At 35.5% G+C, this 27,790-nt stretch overlaps 2 protein-coding genes across 9 annotated transcripts; both read right to left on the bottom strand.

Moving 5' to 3' along the window:
* Positions 1 to 16,390: 16,390 nt before the first annotated feature.
* Positions 16,391 to 20,099, bottom strand: LOC114287483 (protein yippee-like). Of its 4 annotated transcripts, none has more exons than XM_028230861.2 (6): positions 19,762 to 20,099; positions 19,313 to 19,417; positions 17,596 to 17,639; positions 16,908 to 17,016; positions 16,757 to 16,812; positions 16,391 to 16,684 (listed from the first exon to the last, which is right to left on the bottom strand). In XM_028230861.2, exons 2-6 carry the CDS (start codon positions 19,406 to 19,408, stop codon positions 16,603 to 16,605), a joined length of 387 nt encoding a protein of 128 aa, XP_028086662.1. In that variant the 5' UTR covers positions 19,409 to 19,417; positions 19,762 to 20,099; the 3' UTR covers positions 16,391 to 16,602. The 4 variants fall into 4 exon arrangements, with proteins under 4 accessions (XP_028086662.1, XP_028086663.1, XP_028086661.1 ...); XM_028230862.2 differs by having other exon boundaries at positions 19,908 to 20,077; XM_028230860.2 differs by having other exon boundaries at positions 19,738 to 20,017.
* Positions 20,100 to 24,084: 3,985 nt separating this feature from the next.
* On the bottom strand, positions 24,085 to 27,790 carry LOC114287481 (Peptidase S24/S26A/S26B/S26C family protein). 5 transcript variants are annotated; one of them, XM_028230855.2, is made up of 6 exons: positions 27,589 to 27,763; positions 26,983 to 27,050; positions 26,471 to 26,681; positions 26,315 to 26,387; positions 25,241 to 25,406; positions 24,085 to 24,468 (listed from the first exon to the last, which is right to left on the bottom strand). In XM_028230855.2, exons 3-6 carry the CDS (start codon positions 26,631 to 26,633, stop codon positions 24,337 to 24,339), a joined length of 534 nt encoding a protein of 177 aa, XP_028086656.2. In that variant the 5' UTR covers positions 26,634 to 26,681; positions 26,983 to 27,050; positions 27,589 to 27,763; the 3' UTR covers positions 24,085 to 24,336. The 5 variants fall into 5 exon arrangements, with proteins under 5 accessions (XP_028086656.2, XP_082775190.1, XP_028086655.2 ...); XM_082919064.1 differs by having other exon boundaries at positions 24,085 to 24,441; XM_028230854.2 differs by lacking the exon at positions 26,983 to 27,050 and having other exon boundaries at positions 27,589 to 27,790.

Raw genomic sequence — 27,790 nt, 5'->3', positions numbered from 1 at the left:
TCACCAACATGCATAAGATAAACCAATGAGGCAACTCGACCCTCCAAAACCGTAATCAACACAACCCATGATATTCCCAGACACACTGAAACATCAACAACAAAACTTTGCTCTACTAGCTATGTGCGTAGTAAGCCAAAGATGCACCTCTCACAACAACATGCCAGTTTACCAGGCGCTAGGTGGAAGGGTATGGTGCCTTCTATTCTCAGCGCAGTCAGTTCTCCAAGCGCTAGCTGGAAGGTCACAGTACCTCTGATTTTTAGCGCAAGGTACAACACCACCAACCCAACACAACAGGGCATAATCAACATGTATAACACATATACACAAACCATCAAGATACAAGCAATGTGTGTTAAAGTATATGAACACATAACTACCTCCTCCCGAGCAAGCATGCATATATAATGTATCTCAACACTTCATCACATACAATGTTCCATCAACAATGGTATAATGCATACACGACAATTCAACACAACCGTGTCATCCTCCACCGATGACCAAGGACAAAACCTCTAGATGCAAATATTTAGTGCATCTATTAAAGACTCAATTACTATGAGACCACAAACTCAACAACAACATTAACATGGTAGTTAAAGATACAATCCCTCACATGTGTGTGTTCAACACTCAAGAAACAACAATCCAATTTTCATACGTATTTCAGAAATACTTTTCCCATTTCACAAAACAAGTTCCATTTCCTTTTGTTTTCACAAAACCAACTCCGTCCCTTTTGTTGTCACAAAACCAAATCCATTCCTTTTGTTTTACAAAAACCAATTCCATTGCCAAAGTTAACGCCTTAGGCATTAACACCTTCACCCAACTCACATTAACAATAAAGATTTACAATATAGGTTAACTATCCTCCATTTTAATTTATCAAATCAAAATATAATTTAGGGCTTTTCCTTCTTTCAACTACAACATGTTAATTTACACTCCAATTAGCCCAAAACAACCATCAATGATAACATAACCATTTTCCAAACACCCAACCCTAGGTTCCTTCTCATGATTTCAAACAAATCCAACATGGATATGATTTTTATGCAATACAAAACTACCACATGTCTATCTATAGACGAAGTATTGAAAAAGAATAAGGAAATCCCTATCTCAAATGTAGAACCCAAGGAGAAGAAGAGCTAAACTCGGAAGTGCTCCAAACACCAAATTTCTCGGATCAAAATGTAGCCCTCAATGATCAACACACTTTTTGTAAAGGCCAAAGGTGAAGAAAACACTCCTACTAGATCAAACCCTAGAGAGAAGTTAGGTTTTAGAGTGAGAAGCTCTAAAAAATCGATTTTGAAAAAGTAAGAAAGAGAAAGGAAATGTAAAAAGTGATTTAAAATAGCCTAGCTACCAACTGATATACGACTCTCCCGCTCGAGCGTAGAACACAACGCTCGAGCGTCAAGGACAAAAACTAGGCACGCTCGAGCGCAAGAAGGACAGCTCGAGCACCAAGACACAAGAATAAAGTACACCCGCTCGAACACGAAAACCAATCCGCTCGAGCGTAGATTCTCCTCTCTCAGTATCCTCACCGACAATGCTCACCCCGCTCGAGCGCCAACAGACCCGCTCAAGCTCGACCCGCTCGAGCGTAATGAAACCTGCTCAAGCGTGAAAAACACACCTGCAGAAGTTTTGTAGAGGCACGAAATACTGGAACTGTGAAAACCCCGCTTAAGCGTAAAGAGAGCCGCTCGAGCATACCACCAAAAATCTGGGTGACAAAGAATGGGACTAAGGCTCAACCAACCTGTTCGAAACACGCCCAACACAACCCAAAACTCTAAAACAAAGAGTAAGGGATAGAAATGAGGATAAGACAACAACAGATCTACGGAACCAAGTTCGGATTACAGTTCAACAACACCAGAGAAAACCGGGATCGCTATAACCTCCCCCCCTTAAAGAATTTCGTCCCCGAAATTAAGGATATGCCAAAACACAAGGCCAACTGATCGCACAACACCAACACCCGAGTACTAGGAGAGGAACTATTCTCCCTACAAACCTTCGATTCACTCTTACCAAGGAAGAGACTAACCAAGGGAACACGTTCCAAACGACAACACTGTAGGCACAAAAGCTACAACAAAACCAACCCTTCCGAAACAGTTTACCAACATCTGACCAGCGCTTCAAGCTAAGTCTCTACTCAACAACCATAATTTCCAATAAAAGGATAATCAAGGCAAATCTTTTACATTAATATAAGGAAAACATTTTCTTGCTCATGAGACATTTCAAAATAAACCTTGCATTTTCAACGCAAAACTCAAAAGTTTTGTAAACATTTTTCACAAATACGGTGTTATCCAAAAACACATAACCATCCACAGTTTATTTGCCAAAAAGATTCATTTGGAATTCCTCAAAACCCTTGAATTAAATCAATTTCTCAACAACGCCTTTAGATGGCCCAACCACTAGAAAACTTTTGTTTTCCATTTCTTTCCAAAATAATACCATCAACAACCATCACTCACACAGTGATGCCACAACCAACATGGAACACAACCTTTCTATAATGATAGTTAATAGAAATAACAATTGTGCTATCAACACACAAGGCATAAGAAATTCATGATTTTGCAATTTCGTTCCACCTTCCTTCACTTAATCAATTTAAAATCATAAACATGGCTCAGAACTTGGCCAACAATTAAAAGAGATCACATCTCACATCAACAATACTTCCTTAATACACAAATGATACACATTTTGGTGATGTATCAATATAACATAGAAACGCTTCTATACTTCACAATTGATAACGATATACATTTTAGTGCTATATCAAATCAAACAAAATTCGGTTTAGAGGTCCATCCCCCATCTTCCAATAAACTGTGGAGTACATTCCCCATCTCCTCCCACAAACAACACTGTATATAAGCAATTAACATATACAAGTTCAATCAATCAATACAAAACTTGATGTATTATTCTAACCGTCAGATTCAATGACATAACATGTCCGATTAGTTTCAGTTTTCCCTAATCAACATACAGAGTCTACAACAAACGAGACTAACCTCAAGGTGACAAATGTCAACCCAAAACCCAATACCAAAAGCTGACTAATCAACTCAATAAACCACCACTCTCAGTAAACCACACACTGAAGTGCCACTAACTCCAAACACGGAGTTCCCCACACAAACCCGCAAATTTTGGAATCTCACTGGATCTCCTAAAATCAAACCACACCAGCATTGTGTCTAAGGGAATCACTATCTCCCTTCTCTCATGGCTACATAGCAAGCCTGCTCATCTCCTCGACCGAAGACCGACATGGTAAACCTCAATTACAACAACCCAATCACGAAGGACAATTTGACCGACGCTATTCTCGTCGCCCTAGAATGCAACCTGTTCTTCCTCTTAAGAATGCTACCAGAATCCACTCACAGACCATACCCAACAACTGATAGCCAATCACAATACGAACACTACCCCTATACAACCGATGGGATCACCACGGACTCCTTAACTAGCAAAGCCCAGAACACTAATCAACATACAGGTACCAAGCAAGCAACAACATCGGGATCATTGATCCCTTTAACAACTCCTCAATAGGAAAAAGAGGATTCGAGATTCCATACATACTCCCCAATACATGAAGGTTAAACAAACAACAATATGCATACATAAGCGATACATAAACATGGTGCCTCAGCATCCAACAGTACACCGGTCAACAACAAAATGATTCATTTAATACATCACCAGTCAATAACACAAAAAATCCCCTCCAGGGTAATACCATAGGACTAACTAATAAGTCGCCCCTCCCGAGGCTCCCGAAGCCTGGCCTGCCCGTTTCTGGTGCCGATAGTGTCCTTGACTGGACGGGTACAACTGAGTCTGACTGGGTTTTGAAACACCCAAAGAATTTACACGCAAAGGACAAAAACGTCTACCATGGCCCAGCTGACCACAAACAAAACAACCACCAGACCCCCTACTCTGAGACTGGTCTGAAATTTGCACCTCCCTGGACCTCCCAACAGAAAAGTCCGAAACCCTTGGCGAAGAAAAGAAATTTGCCCCTGACTGAGCATGTTTCCGCCTTCACCCCTTACTGAGCCTAGAGCGCTTAGGAACTGTAGGACTTACTGAGATGGTCTCTTCCCTATCCTGACCATCACTCACAACCATGGCCTCCACATGGGCCGCTGCCTCGACTAAATTATAATAATCCTTCCAAAAGGATCCAATTACCTTCTCCCGAATATCGAAACACAACCGCCTTTCAAACTCATAACAGCGACGCTCCTCTGTTGCCACCAACTCTGGAGCAAACCTCGACAAACTAGTAAACCGCATCTCAAACTGTGCCACAGGAGTATCATCCTGATGCAACTCCAAAAACTGATCCCTCAACCTTTCCCGAGCAGAAGGAGGGAAATACTTGGCCCAAAAGGCCTCGGTAAAAGCAACCCACATGCTACCTACGGTATTCTTAGCATACTTCCACCAATAACTCGCATCGCCCTTCAATTGAAAAGTAGCCAAAGAAACCCTCAACTCCTCCTCTTCGACTCTGAGCATATCAAGAGTCTTGGTAATCTGCTCGAACCAACTCTCTGCCTCCAACGGTTTAGCCTCCCCCACAAACTCTGGTGGGCCGGAGCGGAAAAACTCTTTAGTAAGCTTGAGAGTATGCCCACTGCCGCCCTCAGTGCGAGCTAGGGCGTCTTGCACTGCTCTCACAATCTCACATGCGACGTGCTCGCCGACAGCCGATGCTGCAATGGCGGGTGCTAAAGGAGCTGCTGTGCCCCTACCGACACTCCTACTACTCAACCGTCCTCTACTTCCTCGTGTAGACATCCTATAAAGCACAAAAGCAAATACCACGCTTAGTGCACAACACAATAGCCTTCTCTGAGGCACACTCTACTACTATTAAGTCACAAGACTCACTTAGTCACAAAATATACATCTCTATTGCATATAATCATCTAAACATGTAAACACATAATCGAATCAAGTCCACAAAGATAGCCACTCATCCCGGAACTCTCAAGGAATTCCTATCAGAAACCACGTTGATCAGGCGTGTTTCCAAAAGGACCTCAAAGCAAGTTCACCGGCTATGAATACTATCCGAGAGACTGAATCCCATGCTCATATAAATGCAACACATAAGTCCTAATTTTCATGATATCTATATGCAACGTCCTCAATATACGTAGTAAACCCACTGTGGTAAAAACCACTTCCCACGAGCCCAAAGTATTCAAACCCAGCTCGCTCTGATACCAAGTTGTCACACCCCACTTTTTATTACTCGAAGTATTACCAATTTCACTTAATTCCATTTCAGAGATAACATGTGGAAATAAACTCGTATATTCAACTCATAGAAGTGAATAACATTGCTCTCATTCGTATGCAAATAAATACAACATAAGTATAATAAATAAATTGCCCTTGGGCTTACATCATTAACAAATCAAGAAGAAGGGTACAACCCTTTTACACATATGGCATTCCGCCAATACAAGGGAGGCCCCGTGGCCAACAAATAAGAAGATCCAAATCTTGCAGCACATTCAGCTCAACACCTGAAAAAGATTCAACAACGTGGTATGAACATATAGTCCAGTAGGGATCTCAACATGGCCCTCAACAATAACAACTTACAGATAGCTATGTTCATGAGCGCTCAATCTCATACTAAAATAGTAATGTGACTGTTTATACAAAATATACGTAAGTATGACCTTTTCTTGAAAACAACCATTTCAATCAACGCCATAGGCGATTCATCTTTCCTTTTCTTTTCATTAATCCCCGTTCCCAATCATTCATAACATTAACAATACCTTAGGAAATAAATTCACTAAACCCACTACTCTCTTCCATTTTCCAAACATACACAGATATGCCTTTTCAAAACATATATCTCTTTAAAATATCTGTTCTCCTTCATACTTTCCAAAAGGCAAAAGACATTTTGGCTTCTTCCCGATACAATCAAATCTATACATGCACCGTTATAAGAAGAGAGATAACAACTCACCAACATGCATAAGATAAACCAATGAGGCAACGCGGCCCTCCAAAACCGTAATCAACACAACCCATGATATTCCCAGACACACTGAAACATCAACAACAAAACTTTGCTCTACTAGCTATGTGCGTAGTAAGCCAAAGATACACCTCTCACAACAACATGCCAATTTACCAGGCGCTAGCTGGAAAGCTATGGTGCCTTCTATTCTCAGCGCAGTCAGTTCTCTAAGCGCTAGCTGGAAGGTCACGGTACCTCTGATTTTTAGCGCAAGGTACAACACCACCAACCCAACACAACAGGGCATAATCAACATGTATAACACATATACATAAACCATCAAGATACAAGCAATGTGTGTTAAAGTATATGAACACATAACTACCTCCTCCCGAGCAAGCATACATATATAATGTATCTCAACATTTCATCACATACGATGTTCCATCAACAATGGTATAATGCATACACGACAATTCAACACAACCGTGTCATCCTCCACCGATGACCAAGGACAAAACCTCTAGATGCAAATATTTAGTGCATCTATTAAAGACTCAATTACTATGAGACCACAAACTCAACAACAACATTAACATGGTAGTTAAAGATACAATCCCTCACATGTGTGTGTTCAACACTCAAGAAACAACAATCCAATTTTCATACGTATTTCAGAAATACTTTTCCCATTTCACAAAACAAGTTCCATTTCCTTTTGTTTTCACAAAACCAACTCCGTCCATTTTGTTGTCACAAAACCAAATCCATTCCTTTTGTTTTACAAAAACCAATTCCATTGCCAAAGTTAACCCCTTAGGCATTAACACCTTTACCCAACTCACATTAACAATAGAGATTTACAATATAGGTTAACTATCCTCCATTTTAATTTATCAAATCAAAATATAATTTAGAGCTTTTCCTTCTTTCAACTACAACATGCTAATTTACACTCCAATTAGCCCAAAACAACCATCAATGATAACATAACCATTTTCCAAACACCCAACCCTAGGTTCCTTCTCATGATTTCAAACAAATCCAACATGGATATGATTTTTATGCAATACAAAACTACCACATGTCTATCTATAGATGAAGTATTGAAAAAGAACAAGGAAATCCCTACCTCAAATGTAGAACCCAAGGAGAAGAAGAGCTAAACTCGGAAGTGCTCCAAACACCAAATTTCTCGGATCAAAATGTAGCCTTCAATGATCAACACACTTTTTGTAAAGGCCAAAGGTGAAGAAAACACTCCTACTAGATCAAACCCTAGAGAGAAGTTAGGTTTTAGAGTGAGGAGCTCTCAAAAATCGATTTTGGGAAAGTAAGAAAGAGAAAGGAAATGTAAAAAGTGATTTAAAATAGCCTAGCTACCAACTTATATACGACTCTCCCGCTCGAGCGTAGAACACAACGCTCGAGCGTCAAGCACAAAAACTAGGCACGCTCGAGCGCAAGAAGGACAGCTCGAGCACCAAGACACAAGAATAAAGTACACCCGCTCGAGCGCGAAAACCAGTCCGCTCGAGCGTGGATTCTCCTCTCTCAGTATCCTCACCGACAATGCTCACCCCGCTCGAGCGCCAACAGACCCGCTCGAGCGTAATGAAACCTGCTCGAGCGTGAAAAATACATCAGCAGAAGTTTTGTAGAGGCATGAAATACTGGAACTGTGAAAACCCTGCTCGAGCGTAAAGAGAGCCGCTCGAGCGTACCACCAAAAATCTGGGCGACAAAGAATGGGACTAAGGCTCAACCAACCTATTCGAAACACGCCCAACACAACCCAAAACTCTAAAACAAAGAGTAAGGGATAGAAATGAGGATAAGACAACAACAGATCTATGAAACCAAGTCCGGATTACAGTTTAACAACACCAGAGAAAACCAGGATCGCTATATAGTTGCTACGATCGATGCCTAAAAACATGCTGATTTCCTTTGCCGAAATTACATTTTGAACAGACTTGACAACATATTATACAACGTCTACAGTCCTATCAAGACAGCAAAGGAACTTTGGGAGTCTTTGGAGAAAAAGTACAAAACAGAAGATGCTGGCTCAAAGAAATTTGTGGTTGGCAAATTCCTGGACTTTGTGATGGTTGATTCTAAGACTGTGATCAGCCAATTTCAAGATCTCCAACTCATTCTACATGACATTCACGCAGAAGGCATGTCTCTTAGTGAATCCTTCCAAGTTGCAGCATTAATTGAGAAATTACCACAAGTCTGAAAGGAATTCAAGAACTACCTCAAACACAAGCGCAAAGAAATGTCTTTAGAAGAATTAATTGTGCGTTTGAGGATTGAAAAGGACAACCGTAATTCAGAGAAGTGGGCTGGTAAGCATCCAATGGAGTCAAAGGCAAATGTGGTGGAACATACTCCAAAAGCCAACAAACGGAAGATTTCTGGAGAATGTTTCTCACAAGGCTCTAAATGAGGGAAAACTAAAAAGTACAAGTTTAATGGCAAGTGTTACATCTGTGACAAAAAAAGACATCGAGCCAAAGAGTACTGTAGTAAAGGCAAAAGCAAAAGAATAACAAGTAAGAAGCCTACTCAAGCCCATATGACTGAAGTGGACAATATTTCCAATGGTGTAGATGACATGAATCTTTCTGCAGTTATTTCAGAGGCAAACCTTGTTAGAAATACTAAAGAATGGTAGGTGGACACTAGTGCTACTTGCCATATCTGTGCTGACAAAAAGATGTTCATATCTTATTCTACAGTGGACAATGGTGAACAACTTTTTATAGACAACTCCTCAACTTCTAAAGTTGAAGGATAAGAAAAGATTTTTCTGAATATGACATCTGGAAAGGAACTCACTCTCAACAATGTGTTGCATGTACCGGACATTCGCAAGAATCTTCTTTCCGGATCTTTGTTGAGTAAAAATGGGTTTAGGCTAGTTTTTGAAAGTGACAAGTTTGTACTTACCAAAAACGGGATGTATATGAGAAAAGGTTACATGTCTGACGACCTTTTCAAAATGAATGTAATGACTATGGTACCCTCTGTTATTAATAAAAATACATCTTCTTCTTATTTGCTTAAGTCTTCAAATTTATGGCATGGTAGACTTGGACATGTTAATTATGAATCTTTGCGTAGATTAATTAATATGGATGTTTACCTACATTTGACATTGATTGAAATCATAAATGTGAAATTTGTGTTGAGGCAAAATTATCCAAAACTCCTTTTTATTCAATTAAAAGAAATACGAAACCACTTGAATTAATTCATAGTGACATTTGTGATTTTAAATCAATTCAAACTAGAGGTGGGAAAAAAATATTTTATCATTTTCATAGATGACTATACTAGATATAGTTATGTTTATTTAATTCAAAGCAAGGATGAAGCTTTGGAAACTTTCATTCAATATAAGAATGAAATTGAAAATCAACTTGGTAAGAAAATTAAGAAACTTAGAAGTGATAGAGTTGATAAATATGAATCACCTTTTGGTGAGTTTTGTAAAGAACATGGAATAATTCATCAAACCACTGCTCCTTAGTCACCTCAGCAAAATGGAATTGCTGAAAAGAAAAATAGAACTTTAAAAGAAATGATGAATGTCATGTTAATAAGTTCTGGATTACCTCAGAACTTGTAAGGGAAAGCAATACTTTCTGCTAATTATATATTTAATAAAGTACCCCAAAAGAAAGTGAATCAAACACCTTATGAATTGTGGCATGGGAAAGTATCATTCTACAAATACTTAAAAGTGTGGAGATGTTTGGCTAAAATAGTTATTCTTAGTCCTAAAAAGACTAAGATAGGTCCTAAAATTATTGATTACATTTTCATTGGTTATGCCATGAATTGTAGTGCGTATCAATTTTTGATTCATAAGTCAGAACATTCCGAAATGCGTATAAATACTATTATTGAATCTTAGAATGCGTCTTTTTTTGAACATGTGTTTCCAAACAAGACTGGACAAGAAACTAGTATTAACAAAAGATCTCATGATGCTATTACTAGTCAAGATCAAGAACATGATCAAGAACAAGAGCAAAAGATAGATCAAAATGAGGAAGAGGAACTTAGGCGTAGTAAACGTACTAGAACCTTAAAATCTTTTGGTTCAGATTTTCTAACATTTTTGTTAGAAAATGAGCCCTTAATTTTTAAAGAAGTTATGTCCAGTCCTGATACTCCTTTATGGAAAAAAGCTGTAAACAATGAAGTTGAATCCATCCTGCAAAATCACACTTGGGAATTGGTGAATTTGCCACCAGGTTGTAAACCTCTTGGGTACAAGTGGATTTTCAAAAGAAAAATGAAAACAGATGGATCAATTAACAAATACAAGGCAAGACTTGTGGTCAAAGGTTTTAGACAAAAAGAAAGTATTGATTACTTTGGCACATACTCACCGGTTACTAGAATAACATCCATTAGAATACTAATTGCTATTGCATCTTTATACAATCTAGCAATTCATTAAATAGATGTGAAAATTGTTTTCTTAAATGGTGAGTTAGATGAAGAAATTTACATGGAACAACCAGAAGGATTTTCTGTTCCAGGAAAAGAAAAGAAAGTGTGTAAATTGGTTAAATCATTATATGGTTTAAAACATGCGCCAAAGCAATGGCATGAGAAATTTGACAAAGCAATGATGTCAAATGGATTTAAAATTAATGAGTGTGACAAATGTGTTTATATTAAAAGTATAGAAAAATGTTATGTTATAGTATGTCTTTATGTGGATGATATACTCATCACATGTGGTAATAATGACATGATTAAAACTACGAAGAAAATGTTGAATAAACATTTTGACATGAAGGACATGGGCATTGCTGATATAATTCTTGGTATGAAAATTACCAAAACATTAGAAGGATATGCTTTGTCACAATCTCATTACATTGAGAAAATACTTGACAAATTCAGCAAAGATGATGATGATTTTGCTAAAACACTTGTGCATGTTAATTTGTTTCTTTCTAAAAATGTACAGGATAGTATTTCTCAATTAGAATATGCCCAAGTTATTGGAAGCTTAATGTACTTGATGAACTACACTCGCCCGGATATAGCTTATGCAGTAAGTAAATTAAGTAGATATACGAGTAATCCAGAAGTAGAACACTGGAAAGCAATTATAAGGGTTCTAAGATACCTCAGATTTACTCGTAACATTGGGCTTAATTATACTAGATATCCAGCAGTAATTAAAGGATACTGTGATGCAAATTGGATAGCGGATACTAGAGACTCAAAGTCCGCCAGTGGGTATGTCTTTACTCTTGGTGGTGCGACTATATCTTGGAAATCTTCCAAACAGACTTGCATAGCTATATCTATTATGTAATCAGAATTCATAGCTTTAAATAAAGTTGGGGAAGAAGCAGAATGGCTTCGCCACTTCCTTGAAGATATTTCAATGTGGCCAAAACCGATGCATGCTATATGCATACATTGTGATAGTCAATCAACAATTGATAGAGCATAGAGTCATATGTATAACGGTAAGTCACTATATATTCGTCGTTGACATAACACCATGAGACAACTACTCTCTAATGGAATTATTTCCATTGAATATGTGAAGTCTAAAAACAACATAACGGATCCACTAACCAAAGGGTTAGCAAGAGAGTTAGTTGAGAATTCAACAAGAGAAATGGGACTTAAGCTTATTAAATAAGAGTTACCACAACGGCAACCCAACCTAGTTGACTAGAGATCCCAAGATCTAGGTTCAAAGGGGCAACCAAGTTGTGTATAACTCAGAAGGATCACTGGGGAGTCTAACTCCTACCCATTTCTATAATAAAATAGTGACGTCTGCAGTGTTTTAGGTTAAGTAATACTTTTAATGATTCTTATGTCTAGGTAAACCTAGTGGAGTATGGCAGAATACTCTTCATAAGAATCACCTATGTGAGTGTGAACTGGGCCGGTTCTATGAGATTTGTGAATGGCTACAAATCTCTAGAGCACTCATGAAATACCTGGTTGTCCAGGGCCAAAATGAACACAATAGTGAGAACTAAACTGTGTCTGGTGATATACAGTGTGAGTTTTATTGTCTTGGTTTACACAAATGACTGAACAGTTCAAGACATCATATTCACTAGTTAGCTAGTAAATTCAATAGTGTCTCACAAGGGAAGGTTCAAGTCCAAAAACTACCTATCCTATGCGGAATATTTTCAATTTATGTACTCTCTATAATTAGATCATGTTGTTACATTTTCTCTCCGTCAAATTCCATTCACGTGGGGGATTGTTGGAATATTGGTTTTTTATAGGCTTATTTTGGATCAACTTTGAGCCTAATTTTGAGTGGGCCCCAAACGTCTTTTGGAGTGGGTCCGAAGAGGTGACGTGTTCCTTGTCACATGACAAGTTACACGGTGAAGACAGTTCGTCAAAACTATTTATGAGTGAATGGGAACTTGATGTCATTTTCGGATTCATGAAATGGACATTTAAAGAATTAAATGTGAGTTTCCTTGTAAGGCTTGTCTCACATTGAAACTTGAAAAGAACTTATATATGTATATAAATTCAAGGTGGCAGCACTTGGGTTGGGCCCCAAGGGGCACTCCAAGTTTGTAGAAATGAGGAGTTATGGACAAAGGAACCTTGGCTTAAACCACCACACGCGCGTGCGCGTCGCCCCGGGTGTGGGTTGTGTGTCAAGTTGGTTCTAACATTATTTTTTTTGACAAATTTTATTTGAATTTTTTCAAAAAATTCTTGCAGGAAATCATTTATATTTCAAATTAAATTTGAATTCAAATTTTGTGTAAAAAAAATTATGCCTCTTTCAGATTAATTCCACAACAGATTAAAACAGTCCAAACAGGTCTTAAATTTGTTGCACCTGAACAGATTCAAACTGCCCAGAATAGATATAACTGCTGTGCAGTTTTTTGTTAAAACTGCCAGCAGATCTGTTTTAGTTGAAGCAGTTATCTATTTGAATTTTGAAACTGCACCTGTTCATTCCTTTCATATCTATTCAGACAGATCTGAACAGCCATTGTTTGCCTATAAATACAGCCATTTCTAGCAGGTTTTAGGACTAGAAAAAATTCATTTTTGCTGTCCAGATTTTGCTCTCTTGCATCAATTATTCTTCATATTATTTTAGAAAAAAATTTATAGAGTTTAGAACACAAGTTTTATTCGCCGAACAAATTGTTTGGAGTGCTACTACAATTTGTGAAGATCATTGTATCATGGGAGATGGACGCCATTTGTCCGTAAGCACCGTAACGGGGCAAATCTGTCTTAAGGACAGAATATCATACACTTGACTTGATCTTTTTATTATTCATTTGGTTCGATAAAATAAATTGAGTAAGTTATTTATTTTATTTGTTTGATTTGGTTTCAATTTATTTTTTACACAAAAGATTGTTCCAACACTCCTATCACTTATGATTTAATTATTTGGAATTAATTTATAAAGAAGTATATGTTATGTAATTGCGTCAAACAAACAGGGTGTTTCAAAGATTGAAAAAGATGTCAAATTTTTTTAATTTTTGTGTCATCTCTATAAATTATCAAATTAACTATTTTAATTACCTAGCTGTAGTTCTACATGGTCTTCTAAATTCGATCATGATTGAAATGAAACTGAATTGTTTTCATAAAATATTAAGAAACAGTTTTTTTAATTATTCGATCACATCAAGTGCATAGATAACCCAACAACCTCCTCATAGATCTGTTGTGTGTATTATAATTATATTAGCAATCAATTTTTGGTCATGTCGACGTTGCCGTGTAGTATCAACTACAACCTAGCCATGCGCCAAATTACCGAGTAATTATTTAATTTTGTCGAAATCTTATTAATTAGTTCTTCTGTGCACGTTAAATAAGAGCAACTTTAACAAAACGACACCATTATATCATGCATTTTGTGTAGAAAAAACACACCCAATTTTTTTTATTATTATTATTTTTTTGGGATTTACATAAACACCAAATTCTAACATAATTGTCGACATGACATTTGAGCAACAATAATATATTTTTTTAAATAGATAATTTTGCACAAAGCTTGAGGGGACGTTTTCAAAAAAATTTATAGCATAAAAATAGCAATCTCCATTTGTTATATCTAAGTAAAGTAATAAAAAATTAAAACAAGGTTATACTTAGTGAGATAGATACTTTTACCAAGTATTGGACGCTAGCTATACGTGTAGAAAGTCAAAATAAAAATAAATAAAATGTCTCTATTTTGATTAGGATGGTAAATGAATAGAATCGTTCGTAAATAAACTCGAGTTTGTCTTGGTAAGGACCTGTTCAAACTCAGTTCATTAAATTTTTTATTGCGTTCGAGCTCAAGTTTAAACTCGTTAAAATCTTAATAAATAATCACAAACATACTAAAGTCAGGTTTGTTAGTTCGGCTTCTTAACATTTATTTAAATAATAAAATAAATATATTATTGATTATATTAAATAATATAAAAATATATATATAAATTAGGGTAAATATGTTAATAATATATATGAAAAATAATATAAATGTAAATAATAGCTAATTTTATTTATATGTAAATAATAGTTAACTATAGATAATACATGGGTAAATTACAAATACACTTACTGAGATTTGCTTGAAATACAGATTGGCCCCTGTGGTTTGAAAAATTACAAATACACCCTTATTAGAATTTTTTATTTAACAGAACTAACTGAAAAAATGAAATTCATAATTACTCTTCTGTACAATAATAAAATTACCTAAATTATTAATTGAAACATATTTTTTATATCATTAAAAACTGTTAACTGACTTGATGATTTATTAATAAAATGGACGATTTGTTATGAAATTAGAGATCTCAGGAGGTGGATTGTAATTTTCAAAACCACAGGGGGTGATTCGTATTTTAATCAAACCCCAGTGGTGTATTTGCAATTTACCCTAGATATTATTATTTTGATAAGATAAATCTTTTTTTAAAGATATTTATATATATTGTATATAATTGTATTATTAAAGTTTCAATTGTAACTTTAATTTTATACGTAAGCATGAATTTATAATTTTTTTGACTAGTTAAGGCTCGTAAATAGGCTCGAGCTCGAGTCAAGCGTAACTAACTCGGCACGAGCTCAGTTTATTAAATTTTTGTTGAATTCTGACTTGAGTTCAAACTTATTAAAACCTTAATAAACAAATCTAAACATATTGAAACTCTGTTATTGTAGAAATCAATAGCCTAACATTGAGAATTCCTCAATTGGAACGAGTTTCCAAATTCTTTTCATTTGTTTTGTTTGAATTTTTCAAATAAAATTCATGTTATTATTTTCAAAAAGAAAGTCTACAAATGAGGCCTAATATTTGAGGTGTAAATTTCGGTGCCGACCAGTATGAAATATGAACAGTAATTCAACTCTCGCGTATGCACAGAAACAATAAAAGAGAGTTTTAAAATCATTTCAATGGCTTATGCAATTCAAAATCAACTTGTTCAATGATGCTGCATATATAGTATTAGAGTGAACAAACACAAATGTCCAAACCCTTTTGCTCTTTTTAACAACTTTACTCGTTTTTCAAACCCACTTCTGCAGAAAAACATATGTGGGTGCTGGAAAGAGACTTGCTACCTTATCTCAAATTTATCGTGCTTAATAAGATTGCCTTGGGGTGAAGGCAAAGTCTTTTGGACCCAACCAGACGTGTAAACTCGGATCTTAGAGGCCATCTCCTTAAACTTATAAACCGGACAATCGAGATGAGACTCAATTGGCAGTCATTATATATGCACGTATAAGTTACCTACCCCTTAAAACTTGTAAACTGGATAAATGAGAGGAGAGTCAAACCTTAGTGATTATATAAGTTTTTAAGAACAGAACTAAACAAGTTTTTAAGAATTTTATATTCCCAAATTTCAATAGAAAAAAAAAATTAAAATTTTTAAGTCAGTTTCAGTATGAAAGTCGTGGAAGTTGTACTTAGAATGATAACCAAACTTTTAGTTTCTTCTAAAAAGCACTAGAAAATAAAAGAAATTTTCTATGCATAGATCGCGCAAACGATTACCTTCTTCGATCACATCACTGTGCATCACATGCGCGCCATGAATGAACTCCAATCTGTTCCAAAGGCAAGTCTAATTTTGTTCCAGGAAATGATAAACATCAATGTCAACCAGTTGTCTCCACACAAAAACATTGGCAATCAAACCAAAGTGATCATAGAAACAACAAAAGACCTGGGCAACAACATCGTCCAGTACAAGTAATATGCAGGGGTGCCAAGAAGCAGTGAGCTAAACACACCGGCAATCCAACAATAGATGCATCTTAAACAGAATTTATTAATAAAATCTACTAGAATCTGAATATGATTCTAACTGTTCTGCAAAACTGGTCTCTAGCAACAACTAATCCAAAAATATGATTGAAACTAATAGGGTAGAATAAGAATGGCAAGGTGCAAAGAATGTACAGTTAAAAACCAGTTAACCGAAACTAATGAAGAAAGAAAACAAGACAAAGGGAGAGGCTAATCAAGCATCATCAGGATCGCTTCCACCAATCTGAGCTTCCTGATCCATATAGTGACTTCCATCAGGACCCAAAATCTTAAACCTGCTCAACCAAAAAAATTGTGTTTCAAATTGCTTGGCGACAAAATTGTAATCTATAAATAATATTTAGTACCTCTCAAGAATAAATTTCCCTTCCTTGTACTTTTGGCTCTTCTCATGAGCAGCCTCCTAAAATTCACAAAAAAAATATATAAACAAAATTAAAAAAGGGAGAACAAAGAGACCTAATAGCCACAGCACAAAACAAAAGCAAGCCATCTTACATATTTCCACCCCACGATTGAGCCGCATCCAACACAGAATATGTCAACAACAATATGCATTCCAGTCATCATCATCCGCTCTTCTTTGTCTCCGAAGGTGACATTCACACTGTACATTGAGGAAGCGCAATGTCATTGGAAGGCGTTTTGCATGTGAAAATTACATATGGCATGAATCATGAATGAGCCTGCCAGGTCCGCACACTATTGAGGTTATGTGATTAGCCATTGCATAGTAACTATGTAACTAATGCTACTGTAAAAAAAAAAAAATGGAAAAACACCTCACTCCCCAACAGCCCGTGGGTGGGTTCTCTCTTGAGTGAAGATTTCAGTTTTCTGGGGATATAAAATCAGTTGCCAAACTTCGTAGCATATTGGAATAGTAAAAAAGCATTACACAACATCATCTTTGAATTCACACAAACAGAGGTGTTCCCTTTCATAATCTATACACAAACACACATATATATTGTATAGATATAGCAATTTAAAGGGAGTCCAACATGCAAAAAGACATAACTATTATATTAACATATCTAAATGCATGCATGCATTGATAGCTTTGACTGTAAGCATACAATCATTAGACATCAAGATGCAAGAAGGTCCTAATCACCGACAATCTATGACTTACATTACATGGTTACTAATTTAAAAAGGAGCACCAAAATCAAAGAACACTTACACCTTATCAAAGAGATATGCCTTCCCATGCTTGCAGTGGAAAGACTGGAAACATAGGGAAAACACAATGTTAGGTAGGATATATACCTGTATATTTCCACTAAGCACTAACAGGCAAAATGGGGCACCAAGTGCATAGCAGAGAAGGATAAATCTAGATTTCTGTTAAAACAAGTGGAACAGAGATGATTCTATAACTTTTGTGCGGTAACATGGAGGGTGCTCTAAATTCTCTCAAATGGGAAGAAATAATATTGAAAAGCACATAAGCTAGACACAACACAAGTAAGCCCATGAATAACACAGATCTCTTCACCAGTATCCTTTAATGTCCAAAAAGCCTCATATGATGACAGCTATGTATTTTAACTTGTGGTAAAATAGGATTTAGCCTCCGAACCATAGACAAAAGGAGCAATATAAGGTAGTAAGCATTAGAATTGGACTGATTTGTAAATCCTCGCTCCTTTTTTCGGTGCATACTATATCCTCGCTCCTGCTCCAACGTTAAACTCTTCTGTAGGGCCCTCACACCCCCATCCCCGCTCCAGCTCCCACTCTGAACCATAGACAAAAGGAGCAATATAAGGTAGTAAGCATTAGAATTGGACAGATTTGTATAACCTCGCTCCTGCTGCTAACCTCAAACTCTTCTGTAGGGCCTCGCTCCCCCATCCCCACTCCAACTCCAGTTCCCACTCCCACTCCCACCCCCGCCCCTACTTCCACTTTGTGCAACTATGGTTAGCAAGGGGGAAAAAAAATTGCAAAAAAAAAAAATATAACTGTCCAAGCTCATCGGCCCTTCAATACCAACATATGAACATCATTGCAAGGATATCATACATTGAATAAGTACTACGAATTCACCATGGCAATCCCAGAGAAATTGTCTTTGACCCATAGATATGCACTTCATCCCTAAATCTTCTTTCATCAGCTCATAAGGTATTCACTTGTATCCTTATCTTAGTCCACCTAATCCATTTCAATCCATAAACCTTCTTTTAAGTTAAGCTCATAAAATACTCACATATATCCTGATCTTAAGTCCACCTAACCACAATCATGCAAATCAAGAAACAAAAGAAAACAAAGCAATGCTACAGAAGAAATGGATCAGATAACATTTGAAGCAGTGGAGTCTTCTAAAAAGTGAGTACCATAGGAGCTTTGACCTAGGAGAAATTCAAACTGATTACTCTTGCAAAGAACACATTCAATTAAGCTTTATATGAAAGATTGGGCAGCAATACTAATGATAGTTCCTTCAAAATCAACAAAGAGTAATTGCCAGCAGACAGCAAGAACCAATGTGAATGACTTCCATAAAAAGTAGAAATCTTAAGATATTGCATTCCCATGTATATATACAAAGACCAAACAACATTTAGAAAAAGGAATGCTAAGCTTCCTTGGGCAAGCTTTGGCAATACATTTAGCTAAAACCAATTGCAATTGCAATTGCAATTTTCAATGCCTTCAATTACTCTTATCATACAAAACTAATTTCGCCCTTCAACTAACAACAGAATGCCCTTTAACCCAAAATTCAATTCCCATTTTCATTTCATTTTCTTAGTTTTAACAGTAATGGGTCTGCTCTTAATGCCCCAACCCAGAGGAATCCAGTGATTATCCATCAAAAACTCATACATTTAACCAGAAGAGGTAAGGTAGAGAGAGAGAGAGAGAGAGAGAGAGAGAGAGATGGGAACCTTAGAAAGGATGTCCTCGGAGAGACCGAAATGGGTTTGGCAGTGTTTGCAGCTATAGATGTTCCCTTCAAGAGTGATCAAGAAAAGCCTACCCATGTCTCTCCTCTGTTACAATCACACAGTGTCCCATTACAACCAAAACAAAAAGCCTACATTTTCTACTAAATAAATAATAAATGATTAAATATATCACCAAATAAATAATTAAATAACTCATTTATTTAATAGAAAATTAATATCCCAACGTTACCCAAAAGTAAAAACCATTACTAGACTCATAAAACCAATCGAATCCAAACAAAAAAAACCCCATTTCTAGACTCACAAAAGCAATCGAATCGAATCAATCAAAAAAACAACAATCAACAATAACCCATAAAAATACAATGCAAACCCAATTGAAATCAGAGAGGAAAGAGATGAACCCAGATTTTGAAATGGGATTTTACCAGCAGCAGTTAAGAGAGAGAAAGAGAGCATAGAAAGAAATCATCGTATTAGGAATTGAAACCCAAACAGTCCCTATTTATACGAGAGAGAGATAGACAGAAATCAGAGTTCTGGATTAAAAAGACTTCCACTTTTTGTGCCTGACATTGCGATTGGAGGTTTTTAACACTTTTTCAGTCCCACTCGCTTGGTTTTCCTATAATTTCACTCTTTTTTCTCACTCATTCCTTTCCCTTTTCTTCTTTAATTTTTGTCATTTTTTTCTTTCTAATATGGGAAAGAAATACTAATACCAAAATTATTTTCAATGGAATCAAATTTGTGTGAAAAAAACAATAAATGAATAATCTCGGTGTAACAAGGATCACATACGGCTACGTGTTATTTCTAAAAAAAAATCAATCTTTCTCTTGCTTGCCTAGCAATCATCTTTTTCTTTAAACAGTTTCTTATTAGAATTAAATTCAATCATTTAAATTACATTTCCTCTTTCAACAAAATTTATTAATGTGGGTTGATTTTTTAATTTTTTAACTCTTTTACTATTTTAATTTGGGATTAAAAAGTTTCATTTAGTAGTTTTTTGAATTTTTTTTACTTTTATAAGAGAAAAAATAAAATAATTATAAATTAAATTTAATATTTTATTCTATTTTATTAAAATAATCAATTTTATCCTTGAATATTTTAACCCAAAATAATATCTCAAACATGGCTTGAATTATTAGATTTTCTTCCTCTTCCAACTAGGGTTTGACCTTCGTCAACTTTCGATTGCTTTTGTTGTGTCACATAGAATTTATATCCAAAATTATACCACGTGAGCCGACTTAAGACCCATTTGTACCCATGTCCCAACAACATTTGCACCTAATTTAATAATGGTTTTTTTTTTTTTTTAAGGTTCTGGTATTAAGATTTTATAGTATAAAGGATATTTAATATTTTCATAATGTCTAAATCCCTTAATTTAATCCAAAGAAATTCTGCTCCAGAGAAATTCTGTTCAGAGAAATTTCAATTCAGAGAAATTTTTATCTAGAGAAATTTGAAATTTCTTTGATTTGTTCAATTTTTTTGATTTTTTATGTTTTGAAATTTCTCTAGGGTTGAATTTTCTCTAATTTTCTTACAAATAACTCTGTGATTTGCTGCTTTGCTTACCTTCACTCTTGATGTCAAGCAAATTATGGGATTTTCTCTAGCCTTTTCCAGAGAAATTTTCTCCAGAGAAATTCCACATGATGAGAATTTCTCTGGAGAGAATGAGAGATGAAATCGAACAACATCAATATTACTCTCCTTCTCAACAAGAGGGTTTCAAATTTTGATTTCACAAACATTGGGTTTTATACAAATTAAACATTTCAGGTTCCATCTCAAAACCAAAGAATTTATCTGGATCAACCTAGAGAAAATTCAGCTAAAAAACCAGAGAATTTCTCTGGTTTCCACCTAGAGAAAATTCAGTTCAGGTGATCGTGATTTACCATTTCTTTCTGATAATGGATCATCTAAATCAGCTTTGCGGACGTAACCAGAGCCGACCAAAAATATCACAGCCCACAGTTTTTTGCACTATAATATATGAAGATGATTAGCTTTTACCCATCCTAATAAGCTATCAGCATGCATAGTACCTATATCGAGCAGACAGGTCAAAAAAATCAACTCATCTGCAGGATCTGCACGCCGAACAATTTCATATGGCACCACAAACGTGGTAACTCGTGCCAACGAGCGTGAAGCTCACACTTTTGCACCAGTCTACCTCAAAAACACCGGCGCCGGAGAGACCACCATGGCCGACTGAGCTTAAAAAAATGGCCCTCCTAGATGCCACTCGCTGAAACAAGATGTGCGATACACGCCGAAGCCAACACGCTGCATCTTTCTTCCTCACACACCATGACCACCGATGCAAACCCAGAAACAAGCGCTACCACCGGCGCAAAAAACCGACAGCATCAGAGTAAAACCCAGCACCGTCGGAAACGAACTTGGATCAATGCTGCACAAAAACACATGTCCAGAGCCACGCGACCACGTCGGTAAACCCACAAGCACCACAGTGAACGACGAGCCCACCTAGAAACAAACAACCCCACTGGACATGCCACAAACTAGCATAGGAACACAACCCAGAACATAGAGAATTTCTGGGAACAAACGATCACCATTTCAAAGCAACGTCACCACTGCAAGCTAGGGTTTGGGGTTGATGTAAGAGAGAGAGAGAGAGAGAGAGAGAGAGAGAGAGGGGAGAAGAGAGAGACCAAACTCAGTTTTTGAAGCCCTTTCGTTTCTTCTTAAATTTCTCTATGATATATGAGTTTGGAGTTGAAAGACTTTAGACATCATAAAATAATATTATGGATCTCTTCCATTATTAAAAGTGAGAGAGGGACCTTAGACTAATTTTTCCTTTAATAATAGAATAAAGTTATACATTAATTGGTATATTAATTAGTGCATTAATAAATAATATGATATAATTTTATTAATTTTGAATTTTTATAATTTGTATAATTAAGGAGATTTATAGTTTTGAAATTACAATGTTATAGCATGTATTGATACACTAATTAATATCGGTGGTACTACATGCACTAATTAATGTACATACTAATATACCAACTAGTATTATACTATTATTACCGACCTCACTTATTATATAAATTACAAACACTCAAAAATTTTAAAATTATGCTACATCATTTGTTAGTATATTAGTAGTACATTAATTGGTACATATAGTATTATTCAATTAATATAGTAATTTGTATAAATAACACCACCATTAATAATAAAAACAGGCAAGACTACTTCACAACTCCTCGTTTACTATTGAATAATACTATATGAACCAACTAGTATACTAATTAGTGTATCAATTAATGATATGATATAATTTAAAATATTTTTGGTATTTATAATTTGTGTAATGAGTAAAACTAATAATAGTGTCATAACTAATGTTAGCACACTAATTAATACAAATAGTTTCACTGTTTATTATTTGCTAGAAACAATGATAAAAGGAAGAAAAATAATAATAATAATAATTAAAAGTTACACCTGTTTAATAATCATGCAAGGAAAGGAGAGAATATAAAAAAAATAAATAATAACAATAATTTTATAGTACAAGGACACAAGTACACAAGTATAAACATGCAAGTGTATGAGATTTTGTTCATTTTATAGTTTATTTTATGTCTGCAGCCTTATTGGTGGACAAAAGAAAGCATGAGAGGAGTGTTTTTTTTTTAATTTGACCAAAACATCTTCATAATGAAATTTTAATATATTGACAAATATAAAAATTTATCTTAAAAAATTTAACACATATCACTATTATTAAAATATATTTAATAACTAATTTAATATTTTAAATTTTAAAATAATATAATTTTTTTTATCTAAATGTCAATTTTTAATAAAATTAATATTTTTAAAATCCTCATCTATCAAACAAGATTGATGTTGATTATAAAAATTTTTAAATAATAATAATAATAATAATGATAAAATAATATCATCAAAATTTATGTAAATTGTAACATGTTATTCAGATTAACAATAACATGTTAAAAACAAAATACATATTAAAAAAACATAGTACATACTAGATGAACCAACCAAAAATATACATAAAATATTTTTAAACTTATATAAAATAAAATAAAAATATTCATCGTCAAAAGAGTTTTGTGAGATATATATATATATATATATATTTATGCATGGACAATATTATCCATGAAAAAAATTTACTCTATCCTTACTTAACTATGCACCTCCTTCTTAAAAGATTTGTGAAACAAAATAAATTGAGTTATTATTTTTACCAAACAATAGTCCAATAGAAGAGCTCCCACTAAATTTCCCTTTTTAATATAATCTAATGGTTGAATATTTCGAAACATGGGGAAAACAAATTTGGGAATAGAAAATCCATGCCTTGACAAAATTTGGGAACAGAAAATCCCTGCCATTCGTTGTCTCTCCAATGCAATCAAGTCTGCTTTATCTGAACTACATACCTAATTTGGTTTGGATCCCCCCCGCAATAGAATTTTCCAAATTTCAAAACTCAGCATTGACTATGTGTACAAAACATGCACTTAGTTGATCATCTAATTCCAGTCACAACACCATCAAAGATACACTCTCAACTTATGAACACAATCTCCATACAACATTCATAACCCCAAAAAAGGGTAAAACAGCTGCCAACCAATTTAAAATTCTGGGCCATAAAGCAGTAATCCAAAATTGCAGCAGAAATCAATGCAGACAAATAATAAATAATGTCAAAATTTCAAAATGGAAAGCTATAATTCAACAGAATGGTCTAAAGTTACAGAAGGAGAAATTAAACATGAAAGAAATATTGTTATGTTTGGTACAATTAAAAGCAGCCCTTGAATTGCCCCTAACATTTTTAATACTCAGATCACTCACTGCTCTAATCCGAAAAATGGTGCATCTAGCAAATGTTCACACTGTCAAATGAATCAAGTGAAAATTTTGCTTTCTGCGTGAAGAGGAACCTGCTGTTGAAATAAAAATTAGAACGGAAGACCATCTTGAGGAATTCTTCTCTCAACTTTACCAACTCTCCGGGGAGGCCAGACAATGTGGGTAACTCTTCCCTGAACCAAACCCAAAGGAATCTGCCGATATGATTTAGTCAGCAACTTCTAATGTTACAAACAAAAAAAAAAAAAAACATAAATTTTCCCACATAGATTAAAATGTGATTTAAAAAAAATAGAAGCAAGCAGCGTTCACTGTCTGCTGGTTTCTGTTAAGGACAAATAGTCTCAAGTTTGAGATCAAATAATCAGCATTCACTATAAATGTTTATTTATCTATAATTATAATTCCAATTACAATAATTATACCATGTAATTTAGCAATTTTCAAGCAATATAACTGTAAGATAGCTTCTCAAAGAAGCAAGCCGCCACCAATATTCGGAGAGTTTTAACTTCAAATCTTGGCATTTGAAAAGTATGCTACCAATGAAAGTTAACTGAGCACAATATTCATAATTTCACTCCTCCCCCTACCCCAGGAACAGAAACATTACTCTTCTTTGAACTAGTTTTGCAACATGCTAAATCACACAGTTCACACCTCTAAATCCAATTCTTAATTCAGACCACCACACCACCACAACAGTATTACCCAAAAGAATATTACATTAAATTTTTTTTTAAAATCAACTGATTATCTTAAATATTTTACAAACTTTATACACTTTTTTTTCAATATTCATATGCACTTTCTATTTAATATTATTCATGCACTGGCTACCTCCAAGGTTCCACAAATAGCATCCAATATCAACAGGAAATCAGACCTATAAATTCATAAATAGGAAAATACATGAAATGCCGAAGTCGTCTACCACTAACAAAAAGACCCACAGTCAACCAACGCAAGAAAATGGAGTTAGGGGTAACATACGGGACCAAAGGATCTTGAATCCAAGCTAGAAGCAAAATTGTCTCCCTCAACCCAACAATGGCCTTCTGGAACCTTCAGAGCATCATGAGCATAAGGACTTGAGATCCAGTCACCTGGCAAGGCAGTGATTCTCTTTATGTGTTTCTCCTTGTGGTTACTTGGGGAGCTGCAAAAGATGTCACCATAGCAATATCAGTATTAACTATTAACATTGAACTTGGTATTAGAAGCATATCTCATACCTGTATGAGATCAATTATCAAAATTTGCTCATGTCTATGCAAATATTATATATGCTCACAGTTCAAGTGTCTAATATAGGTTAATCCTAGTACTGATGAAAGTCTAAGATTTGTGTTCGCCAAGGTAAAGCAACATAGGGGAATGACTGAACTAGGCTCTTCTCAAGCACATGGAGCTCGATTCAGTGACGAACTCATTCAATGTCGAGCAATCTGACACGCATACCCAGTCCACAAACCAAGCTTGAGCAGGCCTGTGCATCACTAGGAAAGGCCAAAAAACACAGAGATGCATACTGCCATCAGTTTTGAAGGTTTACTCTTGATATGCCCTATCTTTAGTCTTTTTTGTATTATTATCATTATCCACAGGTAGATTATCACATTGAACACTCAGTTACTTGCCGTGTATTTCACAAAATCAAGTTTGACCTTGATATCGATGCAAGAGAAATCTTGATTCGAGCTAGAGCTTGATTTTTGCTTGTTCATCAACAAGGTCTCCAGTCTAGGGTTGTATGCAATTATTGAAGCAAGCCTCAACATGTTTTTTGGCCAAGGCTTCAACTCAAGGCAAGTATGCACGGAGTCCTACCTAGACAGTTACCCCAAACAGCCCAATGTCTACTTGGCTCAGCTCAACTAATTTGAACCCATATGCCCAGCTACCAAGACCTACTTCAGGAAGGAAACTCCCTTCACAAGCAATTGGGCCTCTACTTAGCAATAAAATCCTAAAACAGATTAGCCATCACACAATCATACAACACTTCATATTCTAAAGACGGCAATAATGAAGAAGAGCAATCAAACATTGGCAAGTAGAAATTACCAGAAAACTACCACGTCACCCTGAGAAAACTTGTACTTATCAAGGCAAAATTTCTCCACCAAAACGTAGTCATCTGCAGCGATATATGAATGATTAACGTGATGAAGTTTACTATCAAGGTAAAACACTTTGTCCCAATTTTCTTTAAAATGTTACCAGTCAATCCTGTCAAAGTGCTGCCGTGGGGATTGAATGTGGGAGACATAGAGACACCTCGAATAGGAACAACACTAGCATAACGATCTGAAACGGTAAGGGCTATGAGTCCAAACGTGAAATATTTCTTGGCAAAACTCCACAGAAGATTTTGGGTTCCCATACCAGTATTTCCACAAACAGATGCATGTCAGGTGAAGAATGAACTCATCTGCATAAGAGATGTCAAGAAATAAATTACAAGGGCCAAGATTTGCAGTAGATATGCTTAATAGTGAAGTATTATCTTGCTTATCAAAAAACAAAAAACAAAAAAATAGTGAAGCATCAAATCAGTTTACAATTCAAGTGAAAAAACATCGCGCATTATTTAACCAGTCAAAAAACTCATAGTTCCTCATTGGCAGTTAACCCATAGCAATTTGGAAATATATTAGTCTACATTCTTGCTGCTACATATACTGATGAGAAAGTTACAAGTATGTATCCCTTAGATATTTATAAAATCTTACATCACAGAGTTTTATGCCGGTGAAAAGCTCTTAGGCCATGTTGGAGAGCCGGGTCGGACAGGATTTATCTGGATAGGATAGGAAATTGTATTGAGTGGATATAAAGTTTTCCCATCCCACATTTGGATTATCTCTGAGGACATTTATCAAACAGTTGGTTTGCAACAAAAATTGTACATTCTTCAAGATACAAACCACTAAAACAACTTTTCAACGGTATATAAAGACTGTCTCTCAGGACATTTATCAAACAGTTGGTTTGCAACAAAAATGCAAAATTCTTCAAGATATAAAACTCTAAAACAACTTTAGCGATTAACTATGTTTTACACACCACCACCCAAAGTTCAATGTCAATGAAGTCATGAAATACTACTACTTTTAACCAAAGTCGCGATTTTTAACATCAATTTTTAACCCCCAAAAAAAAAAAAACCAAAAAAAATTCCAAATTTAAAACCCTAATATCATATCTTCACATGGAAAAAGAGAAGAATGAGCATCAATTGAATAACAGAGAAAAAAAAATAAGAATCAAAAGAGACCCAAAATAGCATAATGAAATTCCAACTATGCAATGTTAAAAATAATGTAAATAAAACTTACTTCAGGCTCGATCCAGTCCTTACAACAAAAGAAAGATGTTACAGCAGCAACAAATTGCAGAAGCGTTGGTGTCAAGCCTTCAATGGCAAATCTTCAGGCTCGTGTGTCCCAATTTGGAATGAGGTCGGCCTCAACGAATGGGCTAGTAACAATAAGGGTTCGTTTATTTTAGTTTGAAAAATCATTAAATAAATTTATATAT

This window comes from Camellia sinensis, chromosome 3 (genome assembly GCF_055761805.1).
Source record: "Camellia sinensis isolate YWXY chromosome 3, ASM5576180v1, whole genome shotgun sequence".
In the NCBI taxonomy this organism is placed as follows: domain Eukaryota; kingdom Viridiplantae; phylum Streptophyta; class Magnoliopsida; order Ericales; family Theaceae; genus Camellia; species Camellia sinensis.
This window is presented reverse-complemented; position numbering and strand designations above follow the sequence as displayed.

Excerpts from the sequence above, each read along its gene's own strand:
- LOC114287481 (XM_028230854.2), bottom strand. The coding sequence starts at position 26,633 with ATGGGAACCCAAAATCTTCTGTGGAGTTTTGCCAAGAAATATTTCACG. Across the intron at positions 26,388-26,470 it reads CACTTTGACAGGATTGACTG|ATGACTACGTTTTGGTGGAG; the intron begins GTAACATTTTAA and ends ATATCGCTGCAG. Across the intron at positions 25,407-26,314 it reads GGTGACGTGGTAGTTTTCTG|CTCCCCAAGTAACCACAAGG; the intron begins GTAATTTCTACT and ends CATCTTTTGCAG.
- LOC114287483 (XM_028230858.2), bottom strand. The coding sequence starts at position 18,162 with ATGGTTCAGAGTGGGAGCTGGAGCGGGGATGGGGGTGTGAGGGCCCTA. Across the intron at positions 17,640-17,994 it reads TATTGCTCCTTTTGTCTATG|TCTTTCCACTGCAAGCATGG; the intron begins GTTCGGAGGCTA and ends CTATGTTTCCAG. Across the intron at positions 16,813-16,907 it reads CAATCGTGGGGTGGAAATAT|GAGGCTGCTCATGAGAAGAG; the intron begins GTAAGATGGCTT and ends TGTGAATTTTAG.